This window comes from Benincasa hispida, chromosome 2 (assembly GCF_027475165.1).
Source record: "Benincasa hispida cultivar pf3 chromosome 2, pf3_genome.v1.1, whole genome shotgun sequence".
NCBI classification, from domain to species: domain Eukaryota; kingdom Viridiplantae; phylum Streptophyta; class Magnoliopsida; order Cucurbitales; family Cucurbitaceae; genus Benincasa; species Benincasa hispida.
Window position 1 is genome coordinate 7,504,766 of NC_143479.1, and position 23,204 is coordinate 7,527,969.

The 23,204-nt window shown below is 31.5% G+C and overlaps 1 protein-coding gene and 2 pseudogenes across 1 annotated transcript; 1 reads left to right on the forward strand and 2 right to left on the reverse strand.

The window, feature by feature from the left end:
- Positions 1-424: 424 nt before the first annotated feature.
- Positions 425-3,221, reverse strand: LOC120070648 (large ribosomal subunit protein eL34-like). The gene is made up of 4 exons (XM_039022479.2): positions 2,965-3,221; positions 2,697-2,776; positions 1,387-1,496; positions 425-677 (listed from the first exon to the last, which is right to left on the reverse strand). The coding sequence occupies exons 1-4, from the start codon at positions 3,041-3,043 to the stop codon at positions 584-586; spliced, it is 363 nt and encodes a 120-aa protein (XP_038878407.1). The 5' UTR covers positions 3,044-3,221; the 3' UTR covers positions 425-583.
- Positions 3,222-6,328: 3,107 nt separating this feature from the next.
- LOC150037619 (uncharacterized) lies at positions 6,329-8,811 on the forward strand (annotated as a pseudogene).
- Positions 8,812-11,526: 2,715 nt separating this feature from the next.
- Positions 11,527-12,312, reverse strand: LOC150037620 (uncharacterized; annotated as a pseudogene).
- Between the last annotated feature and the right edge of the window lie 10,892 nt (positions 12,313-23,204).

Below are 23,204 nucleotides of genomic sequence, written 5' to 3' on the forward strand. Positions count from 1 at the left end.
AAACACAATTAATTGAATTTAGGTTTGACCGTCCCAATTTCAATGAAATTAGATTGTTTTGATCATTAGTACAAAATAAATTTAATGGAAATGAAAGGGGATTGTAACTACTGTAAGTAAAAGTTGTAGAGCCCGTTGACTTATAAAAAACCACACTGCACAGTTTCAAAAGTTTTTGTGCAAATATAGTATAAAAATAATGTCATATTTCCATTTTATAACATAAAAATAAAAAGTAATAAGTATCAAACATTTTAAAACTTTCCTGCTTATAAAAAATGAGTAGAGGAACAGTGAGATAAATTCGATTTAAGGAGAGCTAAGATAAAGGAAAGGAGACAATTAACCAAACACAATTGAGTTTGTTGAGCAGGGGCTTATGGAGAAATTGGGGTTGAAGAAATGGCATTATAAAAAGAAAAACTATATGAAATGCAAACATATCATAGAGGAAGTGAACTCCGGAGCTAAAATCTCGTTCCTTCAAAAACAAACTTTAAATAATAATCGCTAAACTTCAGCATCGAGTCAAAAAAAAAAGTCAAAATTTCATCAATTTTCTAAAACAAACAACGGAATTAATTTAGCTCTTGGATGCAAGCTTCTCCTTCGCCTTCTGAATCTTCAATACCTTCTTCACAATCTTTTGCTCTTCCACCAAAAAGGCCCGGATGATCCTATCCCCACCCAAAGAAAGATTAAGAAAATACCTTATTGTTAGGAGTGCATCAAAAAACCGAAAAACCAAACCAATCCAGACCAATTCAATGGTTTGGTTTGATTCTTTTAATATAAAATTAAAAAACCAAAAACTATTTATTCGAATCAATTTTTTATTAGAAAAACCAATTTAAAACCTAACCAATCCAATGGTATATATATATATATACACACTTAAAGTAGACTATCTTTTTTAGTATTTTAATAATTATTATGGTGCATGTACATTTGTTGTTTAGAAAAAAAACCAATTATTATGGAATTTATATGTTTTGTATTTAGAAAAGTGCCAAGAAAACAAATAAAAATGTTAAATTTTGAGTTTATAAAAAGAAGAAAGACTCATTTTTAATTTTAAATTAGTAAAAAAGACCAATTCAAAACAAAGTGATAATAAAAATCAAAAAAGGAAGAAAAAAAGAAAATGCAAAAAGCCGAGAACCAAACTGATCATAAACTGATCCAAATAAAAACCAATCCAATGGTTTTATTCTTTATTGGGCATTGGTTTGGATCTCTTTGTAAAACCGATTGGTTTGATTTGGTTCTTGGTTGGCCTCAAAACCGACAAAACCAAACCAACTATCACCCCTACCTATAATCATAAAAAATACAATCAAACCGATGAAATATTGAGTAATGAGAAAAGAAGATGGCAAAGCAAACCTCTCTCTAACAGCACCACCAGATAAAACGCCACCATATGCACGATTCACAGTCCTCCGGTTCCTAGCCAGTCTAGACCTCTTATATTCAGCTGGCCTCAAGTGAGGAATCTGCAATGATCATAAACTTACACGAATTAACAAGGCATTCTGATCTGAGGCCATCTTCACCAAAAGACAGCCATATAAATTCGGAATTTATGCCATCTTAATGCAAATTAACAAAAAAACAAAACGCCCAACTTTCAAAAACTACATTTACATTTAGAATGCTATCATATAGTTCAAAAAACAGCCAAACTACCAAATGTTTATGAATGTGTCTACCAATATAAAAACAATGCATGTAAATGATGCACAAAGTTACATGCATTCATCTACCAATGTACAAAGAATGTATGTAGTAAAGATAGACATCTTGGTGTGGTGGAAAGAAGCGTGCAAAGAGAGTATCTACGTATTCCAAATGGAAACAAACGATCAGGCAATAAAAGTGTAACCGTTTTAAATTAATACTTACTCACAATTTCTTGGATAACAGCACTCAGTTAATGCAGCTATCTTAATATATAGAATGAAAGGATATTTTGCAGGAGTGTCATTAGGATGCAGTTTAAAAGAATGAAGAGGTAAACTTTCTGAATCTAGTTTAGGGCAGTAGAGAGTCCCTTCCGACCATTAAAGAGAAGTAATATACATAGTCATACTAAATACTGATTTACCTCAAACCAATCTGTGGATAAATATGATATCAAAATAAAACTATAGAATTGTATATTTTTAGTATGTGATCAATTTTGGCCAGTGAAGTCTGTCATTCATTACGCTCGGGAACATTAAATTGATTGCTTGTGAGGTCTGTGGAACGGCGGATAATCCAGAAAGAACAATCGTGCGATACAAAGTATTGAGATTTGTTTAACTTCCACTCATAAGAACGCAATCCGAAAGCATACTGCCATAGTTATTTTATTCCAAAGAGAACCAAAAACTAAAATTGAACTCGGAGAAAAATAACTAGGCTCCTTGTAATATCCAATAATAGGTGGTGTAACGATCGCAAAGAACCAACATTCACCATATGTACTGGTAGACCAAATTTCTTCTCTAATACACCACAGATGCGGCACACAACTAAGTTTCAAAGGTATTTGCCGCAAAGGTCTAGACTAATAAGAGATAACATAACCATCGTAAAACAGCCAGAAATTTAACAGGGAATAAGAAGTACATCAATAAGATGCGTTATTGGTGAAATAACTAACAAGATTTAGAGATAAAAGAAGCAGATAACAGTGATCAAATGCATACCCCCTGAATCCTTTTGCCGGTAACCGGACATTTTGGTCCACTAGCTCTTTTCTTGGTAGTCTGATACACAAGCTTCCCGCCTTAAAATAAAAGAGAAGAAGATGATAAGAACAGCATCAGGCAATACGCAACTATTCTAATATTGAAATCACAACTACAACTAGAAAAGAATGTAACGAATAGCGATTGACATTGAAGTTCCAAAAATATTTTGTTACGTAAATCAAACGTGGAACGGGACAGCTATTGGGAGGAATCAGATAGTTACCAGGGGTTTTGACGACACGGTGCTGGTTAGACTTGGTAGCATAGCTATGGCGCTTGCGATATGTAAGACGCTGAACCATCTTGGATGATATTCCTCTCTTCCTCGCTCTGTGTTTCCTGTCCTGCTAGAGGAGGCTGCTGCAGAGAATTTTGCAGAAATTTGGAGGAGGAGATAAAAAAACCAAGACGAACCCGATGCCCTAGATCTGACGGCTTGTACGCGTTCTCGTCGACGATTGAGATTTAATCGCGTTCTTTAAAGAAAAATATTTTTCTTTCCTTTTTCTATGGGCTCCGATCTACAGGTCTAATTGGGCTGGGCCGAAGATTGGCCCACTATGTTAACATACCCGTCTGTTGTGAAACAAATCTCGTAAGTTGTCTGGAATATAAATATAAATATATATATATATATATATATATATATATATATATATATATGATATTTGTAATAGATAGTAAAATAAGGAAAAAAAAATCTAAAAATATATCTGATAGAGTAAACATACATACAACGGAAGAAATCATAATCAATAAGCACTCAAATTACACTTAATTTGAGTTTAAAAAGCATGTAAGAAAACATTTTCAAAGAAGAGGGTTTCAAGAATACAATACTTTTGAAAAACCACTTAAATTTGTGCTCCTTTCCACGGATTCAACTTCCAAATCAACAATAAACCACCAAGAGAATCTTCACTACCATCCTCTAACTTAGATTGTGTGGGGACCAAGAGGGTTTGAGAGAGAGTATAGAGTTCCTACAAAATTTCAAGAATTCAGCAATTCACCATCTCTAATCTCTGAAATTTCATGTATTTATGCATCTCCTTCGTGCAAGCACTAAATGAAGCAGTCATCACTTCAATTGGCATCATTATAGTGGCATAGGTGTTGATCAATAGATTAATCCAATAAAAGTTAAATTAATCCACTAACTTTCATTTTTTTTTTTCATTTTAATCAAAATTAAGAATAAATTTAAATTCAAATCAGAATTTGAATTTTATAAAATTGAAAATATTTTATTTAAATAATTAATTAAACAAAATTTATTTATTTTAATATAAAATATTAAATTAATTAAGCACCTATTTGATATATGAATCTTATTCATGTTAATTAATATTTAAATCAATATTTAAATATTTTAATCTCTCCAATTACATTTGATTTCAATAAATTTAAACGTTTAATTATATCAAATATAATTAACCAAACCCTAAATTGAATTTAAACACTTCAAATTCAAACTTTAATTTCGATTTTGAACATTTCAAATCGACTCAATTCACTAATCCAATAAGTAATTTTAGGAGCTAGTAGAGGGACCTTATGGACCTATAGGTCATGAGCTCCAATGATTCGATATTAATTGGCTATACTCTTGGACAGAATTAATCAATATTCATTAACTCCCAAGACACACCACTATAGCTCGATAGCTACACTTTGCTCACCGTTGATATATTTCTATCTATTTTAACCATAATTAGTAAGTCGACCCTTCATAGGTCGTTCGTATTTACAGCTAGGTCAAAATTATCATTTTACCCCTGTAAATATATCTTGATCTTTAAGCTCCCACAGATCCTCTATTAAACAATTGGTTTATAGTCCAACTAATAAACCATATCCATCTAGGTCATGAGAGGGTAGGGCCCCTTTGTTCAAAACTAGGAGTTTAGTACTCAAGGGAACAACCTATCTACTAATCCTAAATTAGATAGGAATGAATTCCATCTTGCAAGACTATGTCCTCGGCTATTTATCCGGTCTTATCCTAAAAATGGGGAGGCTTATTGAGTAGTATTGTTGAACTACTAATATGCAGATCAAAGGATAATCTGAATAAACAGAAGTTCATAGTTAGCTCAAGATTAAGATTGAGTTACCCTAGGTCATCGAATTTGAAATAGTCAGTTTAAGCATTAAACGGTCGTTCTAAAGTGACTATTTCGAGGTTCAGTCTTATATAACATCCTTTGCATAGGATGTCTCCACATGAATGATTTTAGGATCACATCATTTGTATCAATATACAAAGTGGGTCGCATCCAATAGTGTCACTAGGACGAGGTACCCAATCTCATCCATATACTTATATACCATTTTGGTTATATACTAAAACTTGATCTACTTTTATGTCTCCACATAAAATTAAAGTATTCATATTATAGTCATTGATTCGTTTATTGGATTTTTATAATATAATGCAATATCAATAACATTTTATTGAATGAACAACTCAATAATATTTTTATTGATAAATAGATAATATTTCCAATATTTATGAATACGAGTTTTAGGACATTCCCAACAATATCACTCTTAAAATATTTGCAAATATGAAAGTCTTGACTAGTCAGCTTTTGAAAATTTTCTAATTTTCAATTTTTCTCTCCCTTGTCTTGTCTTGTCTTGTCGCTTCCTTTCATTTTTTTTCCTTTTTTTCTCCAGTTTTTGCTTTTTTTTTTTTTTTTTTTTTTGCTTTTTTTTAGAAAATTTGTAACAAGTGTTGTTTTTATTATAAAAAATAAATATTTGTCCTTTTTAAAACTATTTGCATATATAAACTATTTTCGAGAATACATTTACCTTTTTTTTATTCCTAAAATAACCTTCTTCTCTCTTATCTTCATCGTATTTTTTCACCCCCTTATTCTTCATCGTTTTCTTTCTGTATTTGTGTTTTTTCACCATGTCGCTTCATCGTCGACGTATTTAGTCTCCCGCTTCTTCTTGATCTATCTTCTTTTTGGTCGAGCTAATGTGCATTTTCCAGATATGTCTTCTCCATTCTTCGCCGCTCGATTCTAAGAGGAACGATTTATCAGTTTTCTGCTCGTGATTTCTTCTTTCTACGTTTAATTTGGTATTTCTACTCACGATTGGAATTTCTTACTCATGATTTTGTATTATTTCATCATTTTCTTGTGCGATTCTTTCTTCCATGTCTAGGTACTATTCCACTATTTTTTATTCGATTTCATCCAAGTTTTTAATATTTTTTTTCCTTTGTCCTTTTTTATGTTTCATTGATTTTACTTGAAGTATGCTCATTTTTTTATTTGATTTTCTCAGTTTTCTTGTTTGATCTACTTTAATTTTTTCTTTGAGTCTTCATAACTTAATTTCTATTTTATTTCTATTTAGGTTTTTTTTTTTCAATCAGTCATGAACTTCCTATCACTAATATTAGTAGTCATGAACTCCCTATCACTGATATTAGTCTACTAATGATAGATACATATCATAGTGTATCAATGATATTAATTTATCATTTATAGATATTGTTTTCTATTTATTCTACTTATATAGAATATTATGAGTTTAATTGTTGTTTCTTGCAGTGATTTGGAAATATGATTAAGCTTGCAATAGTGGTATTTCATAGTGGACATTGGGATGATAAACATAATTACTTGAATTACAAGACTAAAAGCGTATTGTTCGGTGAGGCTATGTGTTTTGAGAGTTTTGTTAGTTTGAAATCAAAGAAAATTCAATTGTGTGCATATATTTCTTCAATACAATTATCGATCTTATTGGATTTTGGTATCAATGGCATTCAAACCATGGTTGAAATTCATGAAGATAATGATGTTGCTTGGTTTTTTAATTTAGTTAAAGAACAAAGTACAAAACATCCATTAGTTGTTTATGCCACTAATATTCTTTTAGAAGGAGTTTCCAATGGTATATTTGACAAGTTTTTATGTGTTGTGTCTTCTTCTTCTCCCATTAGTGATGATTTTAACATCCTAACGGATGTTCATATTAGTAGCTTGTCTTCTATATTTTATTTGAAAAGAGAATGATATGTTTGCTAGTAAGGAAATAGTATTAGGGTCATTTTACTACTTAGCTATAAAGAACAACTTTGAGTTTAAGACTGTGAGATCAAATTCTAAAACAAATGTATTGAAGTGCTCCCAAGAAGATTGTCAATGGTACGTTAGTGCATCTTGTTATAAGGGCGGGAAATTATGGAAACTTAGGAAGTATATTGCTAATCATAGTTGTTCTAAAAATGCTATTCAAACTTCTCATAGACAAGCATCTTCATCATTGACTGGTGATTGTATGATAAAAGATTTTAGCCCTTGTGACCGTTTGACTCCGAATGATATTATGATTCACATGCGTACTAAATTTAGGGTAAATGTTAGCTACTATAAAGCTTGGAGGGCGAAAGAATATATTATGAAGTCATTGAATGGTGATGCAAAGGAATCTTATGTCTTGATCCTAGAATTTTTTACGAAGCCAAAAGAAATGAATCCAGGTTTGTTTTTTTCCTTCTATCCTTTATATATCATCAATCAAACTTTCAATGAGTATGTAATCTATATTTGATAGACTTGTTTAACTGATATGGTCTATCAATGATATTGGTCTATCAGTGATAGATCTTATAGTAAATGAGTATACCATTGGTCTATCACTGGTATTTGGTCCATAAGTGATAGATCTATTGTAAAACAGAATGTAATTATTCTTTGATATATCTTTTTTTTTTTTTAATCTTACTCCAGGTTCATTTACTGGGTATGAATCTGATTATAGGGGGCATTTTAAGTATTGTTTTATGGCAATTGGATCATGTATTAAGGGGTGAAAATATTGTAGGTCAAACATATCAGTTGATGATACTTTTTTGAAATGTAAATATGGTGGAACTTTTTTGACGACATCAATAATTGATGGTAACAATTAGATTTTTCCTTTTGCTTTTAGTATTGTAGACTCCGAGAATGATGCATCATGGAGATGGTTTTCTGATAATATAAAGAGTAAGTTTGAGGGGATCGAGAAGGTTTAGTTATTATATCAAATCAACATTTAAGTATTCAAAAGGTGTTTAAAACATTTTTCCAACGACTGAATATTGTGTTTGTTTGCAACACCTTTTGAGAAGTTTGAAGTTGACATATAAGGACTCTTCTATTGATAATATGTTTTTTAGATGTGGAAAAACATATACTATTGTTGATTTTGAGTTGAATATGAGATGGATGGAGGCTATATATCCTCGCATACGCGATTATCTTAGTGATGTTGATTTCGAAAAGTGGGCTCGTGCATATTGTAGAAGGAGAAGATATCAGATGATGACTACAAACACTTCTGAATATTTAAATGCAGTTCTAAAAGAGCTTAGAAATTTATTGTGGCATCACTACTCGATTCAATCAGACAATTACTTCAAAAATGGTTTTATGATAAAGGTAAAGCTGCATATTGTATGAAATCTATTTTGAGTAGTTGGGCTGAGTGGAAATTACGAACACAACATCAAATATCAAGAAGCTTCACGGTAAGAGTTACTTGTTTTCATGGGTAATATTGCACAATTTGTCAGTGATAGACTCAGATAGTTGGATCTTAATTAATTTGTTGTCTATGTGTCATTTTTCTCAGGTTAATACGATTAATGATGTCGAATTTCAAGTGATTGATGGAAGCAATCACTTTATGGTACATTTAGATTCCAAATCATGTACTTGTCATATTTGGGATCTTGGTGAAATTCATGTGCCCACGCACTTGCTGTTATTCGTGGATGCAACATGGATACCTATTCATTTGTTTATAAGTATTTTTTGACAAGTACCTTGATTTATATTATGCTTGTTCTATTCGTCCAGTTACGAACCATGCTAATTGGAAGCCTATAGGGATTGACATGAGTATATTACCTCCAGTTATTAAACGTCCAGCAGGTCGACCTCGAAAACAGAGAATATTATCAATTGGCGAGCAAAAAAGTCAAATAAAGTGCAGTTGTTGTCGTCATGTCGGTCATAATTGTAGAACTTATAAATTTTCACCATTTATACAATGATGCAACACTTACTATCAATGTGATCTTTATAGATGTGAACGTGTAGGTTGCCAACATTTTTAGAATGTTAGGTTTGCCATTTTTACTATTGGTTTGATTGTTATATTGTTCATACTAACATAACATCCTGCTTGAGAAATATAGAATTTTTTTTTTTCTACTTTTTATCAATAGTATATATATTCGATTTGCTTCTTATTCAATGTGAAGTAATGTCACATAAAGTACAAAACTTATTCCTTTGAAAATTTTCTCAATACAAAGGATAGAATTTCCCAACATATTTTTACAGAATAAAAACACAAAATCAAGTACATGTGAAAGACAGTAACATCAATTGCAAGTATTGTCACTGTGCTTTCTATCACTGATATCAGTCTATCATTTGACGTTGATCTATTACTGACCATCCGTTACATAATACCAAGAGTTTAGTTCTTAGAACTTTAAAATAGAAAACATAAAGGGACATAATTTGCACTGATTCAACTAACGATCCAACAATTTCCTATATTTATATGACAAAAAGAACTATATATGAAGTTTTTTTGAGTAATTTCAAACAATGTCACTATGATTTCTATTACCAATATTGGTCTGTCATTGACATTGATATATCATTTATCACCCATTACATAATTACAAGAGTTTGGTCTTTACAACTTTAAAATAGAAGTACAAATGGATATAATTTGCATTGATTCAACTAACGATCCAACAATTTCCTATATTTATATGACAAAATGAACTACATATGAAATCTATCTTGGATCGTTTCTATCACCTATATGTTTCTATCATTGATACTACTAATGTATCCACAAAAACTAGGGTATAATATCTCACATCCCACAATATTAAAGTATTGAAATATCCACAAAAACTAAGGTTTAATAGCCACAACATTAAACTAAGTTACAACTACATTATTACATCTGAGAAATTTTTAGGTCAAAACTAGGGGCAATGTCCTTAATTCTAGGAGAATGTCTTGTTTATTTTGGAGAAGCTTTCTTTTGGTCTTTTGCATTCTTTTGGTCCTTTGCATTCTTTTGGACCTTTGCATCCTTTTGTTATCTTGCAATCTTCTCGTCATTTGCATTCTCCAACATCTCCTTTGACGGTTTAGGCTATCTTTTTAGTCTAACATTTTCAACGTTCATCGTTGTATTTGCCTTTTGTTGAATAACATGAAATGTCAATACTTAATTATAAGTTTATAAATATATATTGAGTCTAAAAGTCATAAAGTAATATAAGGAATGTGATAATTTTTATACCTTCACTTTTTTTGCTTTGTCATGCACCATTTTTTTTTCTTTTTTCTTTTTACATTTTTTCATGTCCATTGACTTCTTCCTCCTTGTCTTCAATATTTTATAAATATATTATATAAGTGTACTAATGCACAAAATTGTAGAAGATGTGAATATACTTTTTTTTATGTTACTGTTGGACTCCAATAAAAAGATGACAATATTCTATCAATGATGGAAACCTATCACTGATAAACTTTAACGAGCAACACACTTGAAATCTATAAAAACATAATAGCAATAACCTACTATTTAGCTAGATGGGTACTTTTTTTTCCTTTAACAATAGTGGTTTATTCTATTTCCTTCTCTTTCTCACGATTTGTTCATGCTTCTATAGATATTAGTATATCATCAGTACACTATATGTACTTTATATAGTCTATCATATTAGAAAAAAAAACAAAAAAAAATAAAAGAACTAGAAGGCTTTAATAATTTTACCTCTTTCTCCTTGGCATAAGTAGTTGCATATTCAACTACTTTATCAATATTAGCATCAACATCGACATCTATCATTTCTAGACTCACAGATGGAGGATGATTCTTGTCAAAGCACTCTTGAGATTGTCTTTTACTTTGATATTTGTGTGCGACCTTCTGCTTTACAATTTCCATTAGAGAATGTAACAAAGCGAGAATCTCCGTTTGTCCTTTTTTAAGATATTCAAAATCTTCTTTGTGTTGCCTTTTAAGACCTTCAATATCTTTTTGTAAATAAGATATTCTTTCTCCAATCTTTTTATCTTTTTCTGCTACATTTTCTTCTTTCTCCAATCTTTTTTCTCCATTTCCATATTTTTTTTTGAAGTATTTTGATGTTTTTTCTTCTTTTGATGCAACAATATGAACTAAAAGGAGCTGAAAACATAATATTTAATTAGTATTGTATACAAAATATCTTCTTTTTATGAGATTTGAAATACTCAAATAATAATAGTTAGGAGTTATCATTGACATAGTTTAATGAGACCATATCAGTGATATGGGCTTCTCACTGATAGACCCTGTTATTGATAGACCAATATCACTGATATAGTCTACTATATGTGATATTAGTCTATCATTGATAAACTATGTTGTCGATAGACTCATTCCCTACATTTATTTGTGTGTTTCAATAGATATAATACTTCTATCACTAATATTTGTCTATCACTGATAGACCAATATCATTGATAGACTTGTATCACAATTATTATTGAAAAATTGTTTCGAGAAGATGTTGTCATTAAGATCTTGTCAATTTGGTTGCTTTGTTATTTCCCAATTCAAGATTCTTGGAAAGCCATTTTCTATTCTTTTTGGGAACCCCTAAAAAGGTTTAGGAAGTATTGCATATGCCCAATAAGCTAAAACTACGGGGAAGCCTTGCAGATAGGCTGGTTTTTCTTTACTCTTAATAAATTTCTAAAAAACTCGACAGTAAGACTATAAGAAGTATTCCCCATGGATAGTTCCTAAACTTCTTCTCATCATTCAACATCTTAACATGCTCCCAATCCACACAATTATGACGTTGTTTTGGAATCAACAAGTTTTCTAGCAAATAAAGATTGACAAGTTTTTTTATGTTTCTAATGCTATTTATCTTTCATCAATGCAGTGGTTAGAAAAATAGTTAAATGCATCATTCATATTTTCCCTAGTGATGCTAGTATCATTTCTAAAAAATGTTTGTCTAATTTCTGGATCATTTTCTTAAGTTTCATCTAAAACATCTTCAATAGGGCATTCATCACAATTTAATTCAGTAATCAAACAAGAATCCCTCAGCCTAAACTCTACAATGTTACTTTCAATGTTGAAAAGAATAACATTGTTATTAGCAGAGATACATTGTCTTCTAATCAAATGTGCTAGAAGTTGTAAAGGTACTCTAGACATTTTTAAACCTAGTAGATGCCCAAATGGTCCTTCCTTAAACAAAAATAGACACGTAGAATCTAAAACCTTAATATGATTTATCACTTCCATCTTGGCATAAACTGTGACTTTCAAAGTATAATTCCAACTTTCTTTAGGGATTTTTTTTGCCTATTTAAACAAAAAAGAAAATATATGTTATAAATATTCTTAAAAAAAACTAGAAATAGATGTATAGTAAATAGATAGTTAATACCTTATCTTTTTTCATCTTTTTTTTGTTTGATGGTTCTTCAAGTCTAAGGTTCTTTTTGTCCATTTTTTTGTTTTTCGCTTTCCATAATTGTTTTTCAATTATCAATCTATTAGAATAGTAATAACCACTTAAGTCAACAAGCTAAACACTTCAAGTCTATCAATGTTAAACTTAGCGATACGTTTCTATCACTGATAGACTTGAAGTGGTGAAGTCTACCAGTGATAATCTTATTACTGATAGACACCACTTCAAGTCTATTAGTGATAGAAACTTATCACAAATAGACCTTAATCAACAACATATTTGAAGTCTAAAAGCAAGCTTGCAATAGTCTATCAACTAAACAACAAATAAACAAAAATGAAACTATAATTTTTCTTCATTTTCATGGAAAATAAATCCAACATGCTCCAAGTCTATCAGTGATAGCAACGTATCAATAGCAAACTCTACTCAACAACAAAAAAAATAATAACAAACAACAGTGAAATTGTACATTGCATGCATTCAACATCCATTATGTATATCAGTGATAGGACTTATCACTGATCAACTCAAATCAACAATACCAAAGAAGAAAAAGAATAAACAAAGCATTTACTTACTCATGGAAAACAAAAAACAAGTTCAACATTCTTCAAGTTTATTGGTGACAGAAATCTATCACTGATAGACCTCAAACTAAAACACATTTGAAGTTTAAAGCACATAAATATAATCAATCAACTAAAAAAAACAGTCATGCAACTACGATTTTTCTCATCTTTGAATGTGATTCCGCGGTCGGTTTCAGTGAATAATCGTTGATGACGGTAGGGTTCTTTTTCGATTTGCAGATTTTAAGGTTTTGAAGAAGATCATTGGGTTAGGGTTTTGAATAAGATAAAAAAAAATAGTAAAGGAAGGAATCCTAATCGTCGATTGAATAGCTCTGGGTGGTTTGGTTGAACTTTTTGTATTTGTGCATCGTAATATTTTTTTTCAAAATCAAACGAAGAAGAAGGGTTTGGTTTGATTGTTCGCTGTTTTTACGAAAGTGTATTTGAGAGGTATCGAAAAGAAAAGGGACCGTACGAATGTTTGGAAAGGACAAGAAAGTGGACAATAAGCTACTACTAATAGGATGTTATCGGTGATAGAGAGCGAATAACATGATATCAATGAGAATAATATGATATCAATGAGATCATTGATAGCACGATATCAGTGAGATCATTGATGATAACCATGATATGAACATTGATAACATGATATCAGTGAGATCATTGATAGCATCTTATCGATGATATTATCAGTGAAAGAAGTTATTATTGATAACCACGATATGAGTGATATTAGTGATATCGGTGATAAAAGTTAGGTGAAATCTATATATCGAGTTTCTTTAAAAGTTCATAACTAGTTATAATCCATCATTGCTAGCTTTAAGTGTTAATATTTGAGCAAAATCATCCACCATTCCCTTACTTCACCTCATCTCCTCCAAGAGGGATATGAAACCCGAACCCACCTGACTAGACGAACGGGGCGCATGTGGTGAATTTCACTACCTATTCACTTTGGATTCTCATGTAGAATATATTGGTATTTATACGCTCTAGGCAACTCTAAATCTATCTATGTGGACAAAACTTCCACTCTTTAACTTTTCATATGGGCCTAAGCCCAAAAGTCATTTTCAACCAGATTTACCCCAAATTTCTGTTGAGTGTTAATGACTCAGTATTTGTATTTTTGTTCAATCTCAATTTCTTAAAATTCCTAAATGAAATGAGGCGTGTTTATTTATTTTTAAATATACTATATTTGTGGGGCTTGGCTTGAGTTCTAGCTAGTATTTTGAATACAATGTATATGCATATGCTAATATTTTGAAATGAGGTGCAAATACCAGGTATTTGTATTATTGTTGATCAGGTTGAATTTGGTTGCTCAATTTAAATGAGTACACAAATTTTAGATTTTTTTTAGTATCGTATATTTGTGTGAACTTGGGGACTAATAGCTATTTTGAGAGCAAAATATTTGTGTTTTGTTAGTTTTTTTTCCGAGAAGTAATTTCATGTTCGATGTATAAAAAATATTACATTTTTCTATGGTTAAGAGATATTTTTCTATATAATCTTGTAGGACTATAGTTAATAGATTATTGATTATTAGGATGTTAAATTTTTTGAATTAGTAAAAAATGATAGGTTTTAAAAATATTAAAATTTTTAATTGGTAGTGAAATTTTTGTTGTTACGATTTTGAATTTTAGATTTTCTGAATTAGGGATATTTTGGTCCATTGTTAATTCGAAATAATTCAAAAAATCATTTTGCCATTTTTCTAAATCCAAAACTTTTTTTTACGATTTTTTAAAATGAAACATTTTATTTTGCTATTTCTCTTCAAGCTTCTCATTGTTGTCCAGTTCATTTGGTTACCAAAGCATTTGGGAAAAAATTTAATCTTACAAATATTTCTTTCATCTCTAGACTTTTGTTTTATTTTAAACCTTTTACCAATGTTTTTAAAATTCAAGATACAACTTAAAATAGGTTTAATTTTTTAAAAAATAAAAAATAAAAAACCAAATGATTACCACACAAAGTCTTGGACGTTGTGTTGATGATGCTAAAGCTTTGACTATTCTTCATTGTTCGGACTGAGAATCGATGTTGTTAATTCGACTCCAAACCAAAACAAAAGAAAATTTATAATATCGAACTACTCTTGTCACTACTTTAACGTAGTAACAATGGTAAGTCCGAGTCGATCCGTAGAGGAGCGCGATTAGTTTTGTTAAGTTAATTTTCTATCCAGAGCGATAAATGGAGGGGTTTGGTGTGGAAGAGATAAATATGTGAAATTGAAATAAAGGGGTAAATGAATCTGGAATAGGAGTCTATCTAATTTCTAGAGCAAGAGAGAGTTCCTATGTAATTTCTTTCCTTAGGCATCAATTAATTACACCGAATCTGTCAACCCCTTAACCTATTAGAAAATCTAATAGCCCAATTAGCCAAATTCGATAAAAATCCAAACTAGCCCTAATTCAGTTTAAAACTTTTCCTTCTTAGTGACATAAAGTTAAAACTGAAAAGCATTAAGAAAGGGTTCAGTTGTTGAGACATACTATAAGCTAAAAAGCCATATCTTATAACATGATTTATTTGGAAAAGATTATATTAGGGCATACATGCATTTGGTAAAAAAAAAGTCTAGATTTCACACATATGATCCTAATACGTGCAACTAAATCAATCAATATATGCATAGGCTAGGATATTTTTGCATACAAGAATTTCAACAAATTAATTTGTTAGAAAAATTCATCGAAACTCTATTAATATTAAAACAAATACATCAAAGAATTCACAAGAGTTCAGTTAAATTAATTAGAAATCCTTCAAGAAATTAAACATAAGGTTCTTGCTCAAAGAAATTAGATAGAAATTACCTCTCAATTCATAGACAAATCAAGAACGAACCTCCAATTCATCGATTACAACCAAAACAAAGAAAAAAAACTAACCTAAAGATACTACAAATTGAAAGGAATAGAAGAAGAATGAAGTTTAACTTCGACCTCCAGAGCTCAGCATATTTTAACCTAAAACCGAAGAGGAGTATTTATAGAAATCTTCGTAGCATTGCAATGTTACAAACAACGTTGCAACATTTGACAGGACGTGGCGTTGTTGAATAATCGGAGCGTTGGAATGCCAGGAGTAGCGTTCCAACGATGAGTATTCTGTCAAAAACTCGATACTCAATGCTCGATGACTCGATACTCGATGCTCAATTACTTGATACTCGACGCTCGTTTACTCGATAGCATTTTATTCGATAATACTCAACAACCCTTTACTCGATGATACTCAATGGCTAATTATACTTGGTGGAACTCGATGGCATTTTGGTAATTTCAACTCCTTTGAAGCTCGGATACTCAAATCAACTCCAAATTGCTTCAAATTAACCCTGTTCTTCACCAAATGATTAATTCTACCTCTTGATTGCTCGGTACCTACAAAATAGAGAAAAGAAACACATAAAATCCAATAACGAACTCGAATTAAGCTAGGAATAATTGGTCTTTTTTAGAGCTATCATTCATTAACCAAGAAAAATGACATTTCAATCTCTAAATAAAATCAAGTATTGAATCTATACTAAATGTCATATTTGAAACCATTCTAAAAAGATAATTGTTGGCTTCAAAATAGATGGGAAAAAATAAAAGCAAATTTTATAAAAGAGAAGCGACAATAGGGAGCAACTATTTTCTTCTACAATTAATCAAACAACTTCTAAAAGTTTGGGTATTTGGATAGTAGTTAGAGTTAATCATATGATTGAAAATAAAGACTAATATGTCAAGCATGGTTGCAGTTTCATCTTTTAAGTTAAGCATGGCGGTGACATGATTTAAAAAGTTGTAGGAAAAGGTTTCACGGCTCATGCCACTCTAACAATGGAGAATGGTATAGCATATGTTAGATGTTCTTTTTGTTTCTAGCATAACCCAAAATTTATCAAGTGTTAGTTCTTCGGTTGCTAAAAAATAGGATACGCAGTTAAATTTGATAATGGTAAGTGTTTAATTTTTGTGACTCACCCTATCTTCACATATTTCATGACTTTACTTCAGTTCACTTTTAATCTTGGTTAATTGAAGTTTGTTATCTGATTATAGTGAGTTAATTTGTTTAATCGGAGTTTAGGGATTGCTTATATTACTATTCTGATGATAGTGACGAACGAATGTGTGATTTTGTATAGGGGAAGAGTGTTGTGAGGTCTGGAGAAAATCTCTTATCTCACAAATTGTTATTCTCTTCTTCTCCTTGATTTCTCAATTGAGTAAAAAAGTTGTTGCTCTCTATTTCAAAGTGGATGCAGACTTTTGTAGTTGAACCACTACAATTCACTGTGTTCTCTTTTCTTTTCTTCCTCTTCAACTTTACATTTTGTTTTTGTGATTTGATTACTTCATTTCTTACTTTCGCTGGTGTCTGAATTGTTTATAACAATCAGCATCAGAGCTTCGTAGGATAATTCTTGATCATTAAAGCCTGTTCTCACCTACCTCTGGTTGTTCGACTCATGTTTTATTTTATTCATAATAGTATATCTTCTCAGATGGCGATGAAATTCGAAATTGAACGGTTCGATGGGAAAAAAGACTTCAGTCTATAAAGGAAGAAGATGAACGCTCTTCTCGTCTAATAAAAGGTAGTGAAGGCTTTACTAGATCCAAGTAAGTTACCTACTACTATGGCTAAAGATTAAAAAAAAAAAAAAAAAAAAACAATCCAGAGATGTATAAAAAATTGGTCTCAGAGCATGATTTAAGCACTCAATTATTGTTAATTTGAGTTTGGTGGGTGTTTTTCATGATTCGTATGAAAATGGTGAACTGATATATTTTTTTAGTATTTTGGCATTTGAATCTTTTCAATTATGTTGTAACTCTCGTAATTGGCTCTTGTTTGATGGGTCTTAATGTGTATTTAAGAGTCTATAATTTGTCTGGAGTCATTGGAGTTGCAATTAGGATCTAATTGAAGAAAGAAGTGAAGAAGGTCGAAGCAGTAGGAACTGGAAATTCAAATTTTTGACAGATACTCGATGCTCGATGGAATACTCAATGGCATACTCGATGATATTTCATGAAATACTCGATGCATAATGCCATACCCGATGGTACTCGATGCGTTTACTCGATCATGTTTCATGATATATTCAATGCTCGATGCCATACTCGATGGTAATCGATGCATTTACTCGATGATATTTCATGAAATATTTGATACTCGATGCATGATGCCCTACTCGATGGCCAATGGCGTCTACTCGATGGTATTTTTGTGAAATATTTGATGTTTGATGATGCTCGATGTCATACTCGATGCTAGTTTCTTGCTGATACTCGATGGGTTTTGCCCAGTTAAAGACGATCCGAGCGGTCTAGAAGTTTATTGAAGCCGATTTTGCTGATTTTTGTAATAGCTAGGCTTTTGTTTGTTTAGAAATGCCAAAACTAAAAAACCATATCGATTTTGTGTTTAATTATTTATACATTTAATGTATGTTATAATTAAATAATTTTTAGTATATGCATAAAGTATGCCATGTAGAATTAAAAATCCCACCATAGGAAGCATGTTACATGTATTGAAGTATGTTATAAAATTGTTATAATGTATAGTATGCATGTATAGGGTTTCAATTTTTTTTAATATAAATGTTATGTTAAAAGTTGAATGCCTTTGATATATGTTATGGATGTTTAGCATGTCTATTTTTGTAAGTTGTTATAAAATTGAATTAGACATTAAAATCCATAACAAAAATAAAAAGCATGCTCATTTAGGTTAACAACTTGTTTTAATAGTTAAAATAGGTCGTTATCTTATCAAATTTGGTTAACTCAATCAGTTTACAATCCTGTCTAAGGTTGGGGGTACTTAAGTTGACAATTTACGTAACACCTCCTACCTGGGGATTATGACTTAAATAACGAGAATTGATAACCAATTTTGTGAGCTTGTGTGAGTGATGTGAGATTTAAAATTAGTTCTAACCTAGATACCATAGGTTTAAATCCAAATGTAAACGTTATACTTGGATAATAAACACATAAACTTAGGTTGTTTAAAATTAACCGTAACATACCTAAGTTAAAAAATATCCAAACATTTAGAACACTTTAATGGGAGAGTAACAATATATATGATATATCGTTTTTAGCTCTCACGTCCTCAAGAGTTCACATCATGAGATCCATGTTCGGCTTCGTGTCAACTTTACCTCAATTGCTCCATTAGGAAAGTGTTTGCATGAGTCAATAACAAGGTGAATGAGGGAAGTAGTTCATAGTAAGTGGGTGAAGGAAGTGTTCAATGTATCCTACGGTCTCCTCCATTAGTTTGAATCGAGAGATTTCTATGTTGCGCTTACTGTCGTTTTTAGACGCCACTAGCTAGTTGTTAACAGCGACGATCCCTTCAGAGGGTTGTAACATAGAATTCGGAATAACCCAAGCTTAAAAAATGAATAGGGTCTTATAATTCCGTCTTGCACATTATCTTCCAATTCGAGGACATGTTCATACCATTCTATAAAATCTTTAAATGGTGGATCACACTTACAGAACCACTAAGTGTTAGTAAGTTCTTGATCGAAAAACGGTAGCTAAATGTCTGTCGGAAAATGAGTTATTCTAGAGACAGTATTTAGTCAAGAATGTCTTGCTTTAGTGAAGGAATATTTGATTGCCTCAGGTAGCAATTATTCTAATTCACTATAATATCGTTGCAAATAAATAAGGATATATGGGTACTTTATTAGATTTGCTAAAATTGAATTTAGATGCACTTTATTAATAGAATTTGTTTAAATTTTTCAGCAAGTCAAACTCAATAATACAACTTCTAGCTTCTGACAAATTTAATGGAGAGGGTTAGTCCAACTGGAAATCAAATTTAAACACAATATTAGTAGTTAATGATTTGAGGTTTGTGTTAACGGAGGAATGTCCTCTTATTCTTAGTTCGACGGTAAATCGGAACGTTCGGGTGCTTATGATAGGTGGGTAAGGGCAAATGAAAAGGCAAGGGCCTATATCTTAGCGAGCATATCCGATGTGCTCAACAAGAAACATGAACCCATGCCCACAACCTGTAAAATTATGGTGTCATTACATGATATGTTCGGGCAACCATCATCTTTTGTTTGACACGAGGCTATAAAATATGTTTATAACTCGAGAGTGAAAGATGGAACCAATGTCCGAGAACATGTCCTAGACATGATGGTTCATTTTAATGTTGCTGAAGCTCACGAAGCTACCATAAATGAAACTAGTCAAGTTAGTATAATATTAGAGTCTCTTCCGAAAAGCTACCTAACCTTTTGTACTAATGCCATAATGAATAATATAATTTACAATTTGAATATTTTATTAAACAAACTACAGATTTATCAGTCAATGATGAAATTAAAAGAGGGTGAAACAAATGTTGTTTCACGTCAAAAGAAATTTCTAAAGGGTTCTTCGTCTGGAACAAAACCCACTGACAAAAAGTAGTATGTCCCTTATTCATCTAAAGACAAAAATGTACAAATGAAGAAAAAGGGAAAAGGAAATAAATAAACCATTATAAAGAAAAATAAGGCTCCCAAAGGAAAATGGTTCCATTGTAGAGAAGATGAACACTGGAAATGGAACTGCCCGAAGTATTTGGCTGGGAAGAAAGAGGAAAAGGCAAACCAAGGTAAATTAGATTTACTTGTATTTGAAACATGTTTAGTGGAAAATTCTCACTTGATCTAGATATTAGATTTAGGAGCAACTAACCATGTTTGTACTTTTCTACAGGAAGCTAGTTCTTGGAAACAACTATCAGAGTATGTAATGACTTTCAAGGTGGGAACGAGGGAAGTTATTTTAGCAGAAGCAGTGGGAGATATCAAGTTGTTTTTTGGAGATTCTTTTGTCTTGTTAAGAAATGTATATTATGTACCAAAGATGAAAATAAACCTCATATCTATTTCATGTCTACTTGAAAATATGTATAAAGTGCATCCAGGTTCCTCCAGCACAAGTTATGAAATATGGAGGCGGAGGAAACCTTATGTCAAATATTTTTATATATTCGGCAGCAAGTGTTATATCTTAGTGGACAAATACTTCATCAGAAAATGAGATTCTAAATCTGACGAAGGCATTTCTTTTGGGTTATTCCACAAATAGTAGGGCTTATCGCATGTACAACAAACGTATACAATGTGTTATGGAATCTATACATGTTGTAATTGATGATATTGTAAATCGTTCTGATACTGCCTCTCAAGAAGAATAAAAAAAATGTTGCCCGTTGTTAGCTCAAATGTCCATGACAAGTTATCTGACAAATGCACTGAAAGTTAGAATGAGAATAGTGAGGATATAATTGAAGAACATGAAGTTCGTAAGAAGCAACCCTCAAGCAAGGTTCATAAAAAATCATCATGCCTCTACACATTATCAGAAGTTTAGAAGAATGTGTCTCCACCAGAAGAAAAGACAAAGTTAACCACCTTGAGATGATAGGTAACATCTGCTTTATCTCCCCAATTGAATCGAAAATGTCAAACAAGCCTTTGTTAATGAATGTTGGGTGAATGCAATGTAGGAAGAGCTTGAACAATTTGTGAGGAATGATGTTCGAACTCTTGTTCCTCATCTAGAAAATATGAATGTATAGGGAAAAAGTGGATTTTTAAGAATAAATCCGATGAATGTGAAAATGTAACAAGGAATAAAGCCCGTTTAGTTACTCAAAGATATACCTAGATTGAAGGAGTTGACTTTGATGAAACATTGGCTCGACTTGAAGTTATCAGATTGCTTTTGGGTATCTCTAGCTTACTGAAATTTAAATTATTTCAGATGGATGTGAAAAGTGTCTTCTTAAATGGGTACTTGAATGAAGAGGTGTATGTTGAGCAACCTAAAGGGCTATTGATCCCTCTCAACTGGATCATGTCTATAAGCTCAAAAAGGCTCTTTATGGCCTTAAGTAGGCTTCTAAGGCCTGGTATGAACAGTTGAATCAATTTCTTGTTGAGAATGGCTATAATAGAGGAAGAGTTGATAAAACTATGTTTGTGAAGAAATTTGAAAAGGATTTTGTTATTATACAGATTTTACGTTGATGATATTGTTTTTGGTGGGATGTCCCAGAAGATGGTTGACCTATTTATAGAATAAATGAAGAAAGAGTTTGAAATGAGTATGGTAGGTGAATTGACCTACTTTCTTGGGTTCCAGATCAAATAACTTGTTGAAGGTATATTTATCTCTCAAAGTATATATGCTAGAAGCATTTAGGCTTGAAAAGGCAAAAGTCAAATGGACTCCAGCTCCCACTCACTCTAAGTTGTCCAAAGATGCAAATGGAAATAGTGTTGATGAAATCTCATATAGAAGCATCATTTGGGAGTTTATTATACCTCACTGCCAGTAGATCTAATATTGCTTTTTCAATTGAAGTTTGTGCTCGATATCAATCCTATCCCACATCTAATCATCTTCTTGCTACAAAGAGAATAATCAAATATATTAGTGGGACAAGTGATTGCGAGCTTTTATATACTTTTGACACAAGTAATTCTCTTGTTAACTACTGTGATGTTGATTGCGTTGGGAGTTCTGAGGACGGAAAAAGCACTTCGGAGGATGTTTCTTATATCATGATTTAGTAAGAAACAAAATTATGTTTCTCTATCTATTGAAGAAGCCGAATACATTGTTTCAGGCAATAGTTCTACTCAACTGATGTGAATGAAGCAAATGCATAAGAAATATGATGTTCCACAGAAAGCCATGACTCTTTACTATGACAACCTTAGTGCTATCAATATATCAAAGAATCTTGTTCAGAACAATTGAAGCAAACATATTTATATACAACATCACTTCATTTTTTATCTTGTTGAAAATAAGCAAATTGTTCTTGAACACATTTGTATTAAAGATCAACTAGTAGATATATTTACTAAAGCCTTAAATGTAGTTTAGTTTGAAGCCTCAAAAGCAAGTTTGGGCCTTTGCAAAATTAATCTATAGTAATTAACAGATATTGTTTTTGGCAAGTTTGGGCCTTTATTGTAAGCAAGCCCATTAATTGTATTATGTTGATGGCCCACGCTCAACTTAATGTTATGATTAGTTTAATTTGAATTTAAGTAGGTGCAATTATTAATTGAGGCATTAATCCCTTCTAACTGGTTGTTCATCTTCTTCCCCACGTTGCTTCAACTGCCCTAGTGCTTTGTTTTGTGTATTGTTCTTGCATGGTGGTGAATACGAGGAAGAAGACTTATGTTCCTTAGAAAAAGATGGTTCATTTAAAAGAGAAAGCTAATCGAAAGAAGATTTTTGACATTGATGTCCTTCAACTACTATTAAAGTGTAT

What these genes read in the sequence shown, in the direction of transcription:
- LOC120070648 (XM_039022479.2), bottom strand. Translation starts at nt 3,043, where the DNA reads ATGGTTCAGCGTCTTACATATCGCAAGCGCCATAGCTATGCTACCAAG. An exon ending in CCGTGTCGTCAAAACCCCTG is followed by an intron (nt 2,777 to 2,964) that starts GTAACTATCTGA and finishes TTTTATTTTAAG; the next exon opens with GCGGGAAGCTTGTGTATCAG. An exon ending in GGTGGTGCTGTTAGAGAGAG is followed by an intron (nt 678 to 1,386) that starts GTTTGCTTTGCC and finishes GGGTGGGGATAG; the next exon opens with GATCATCCGGGCCTTTTTGG.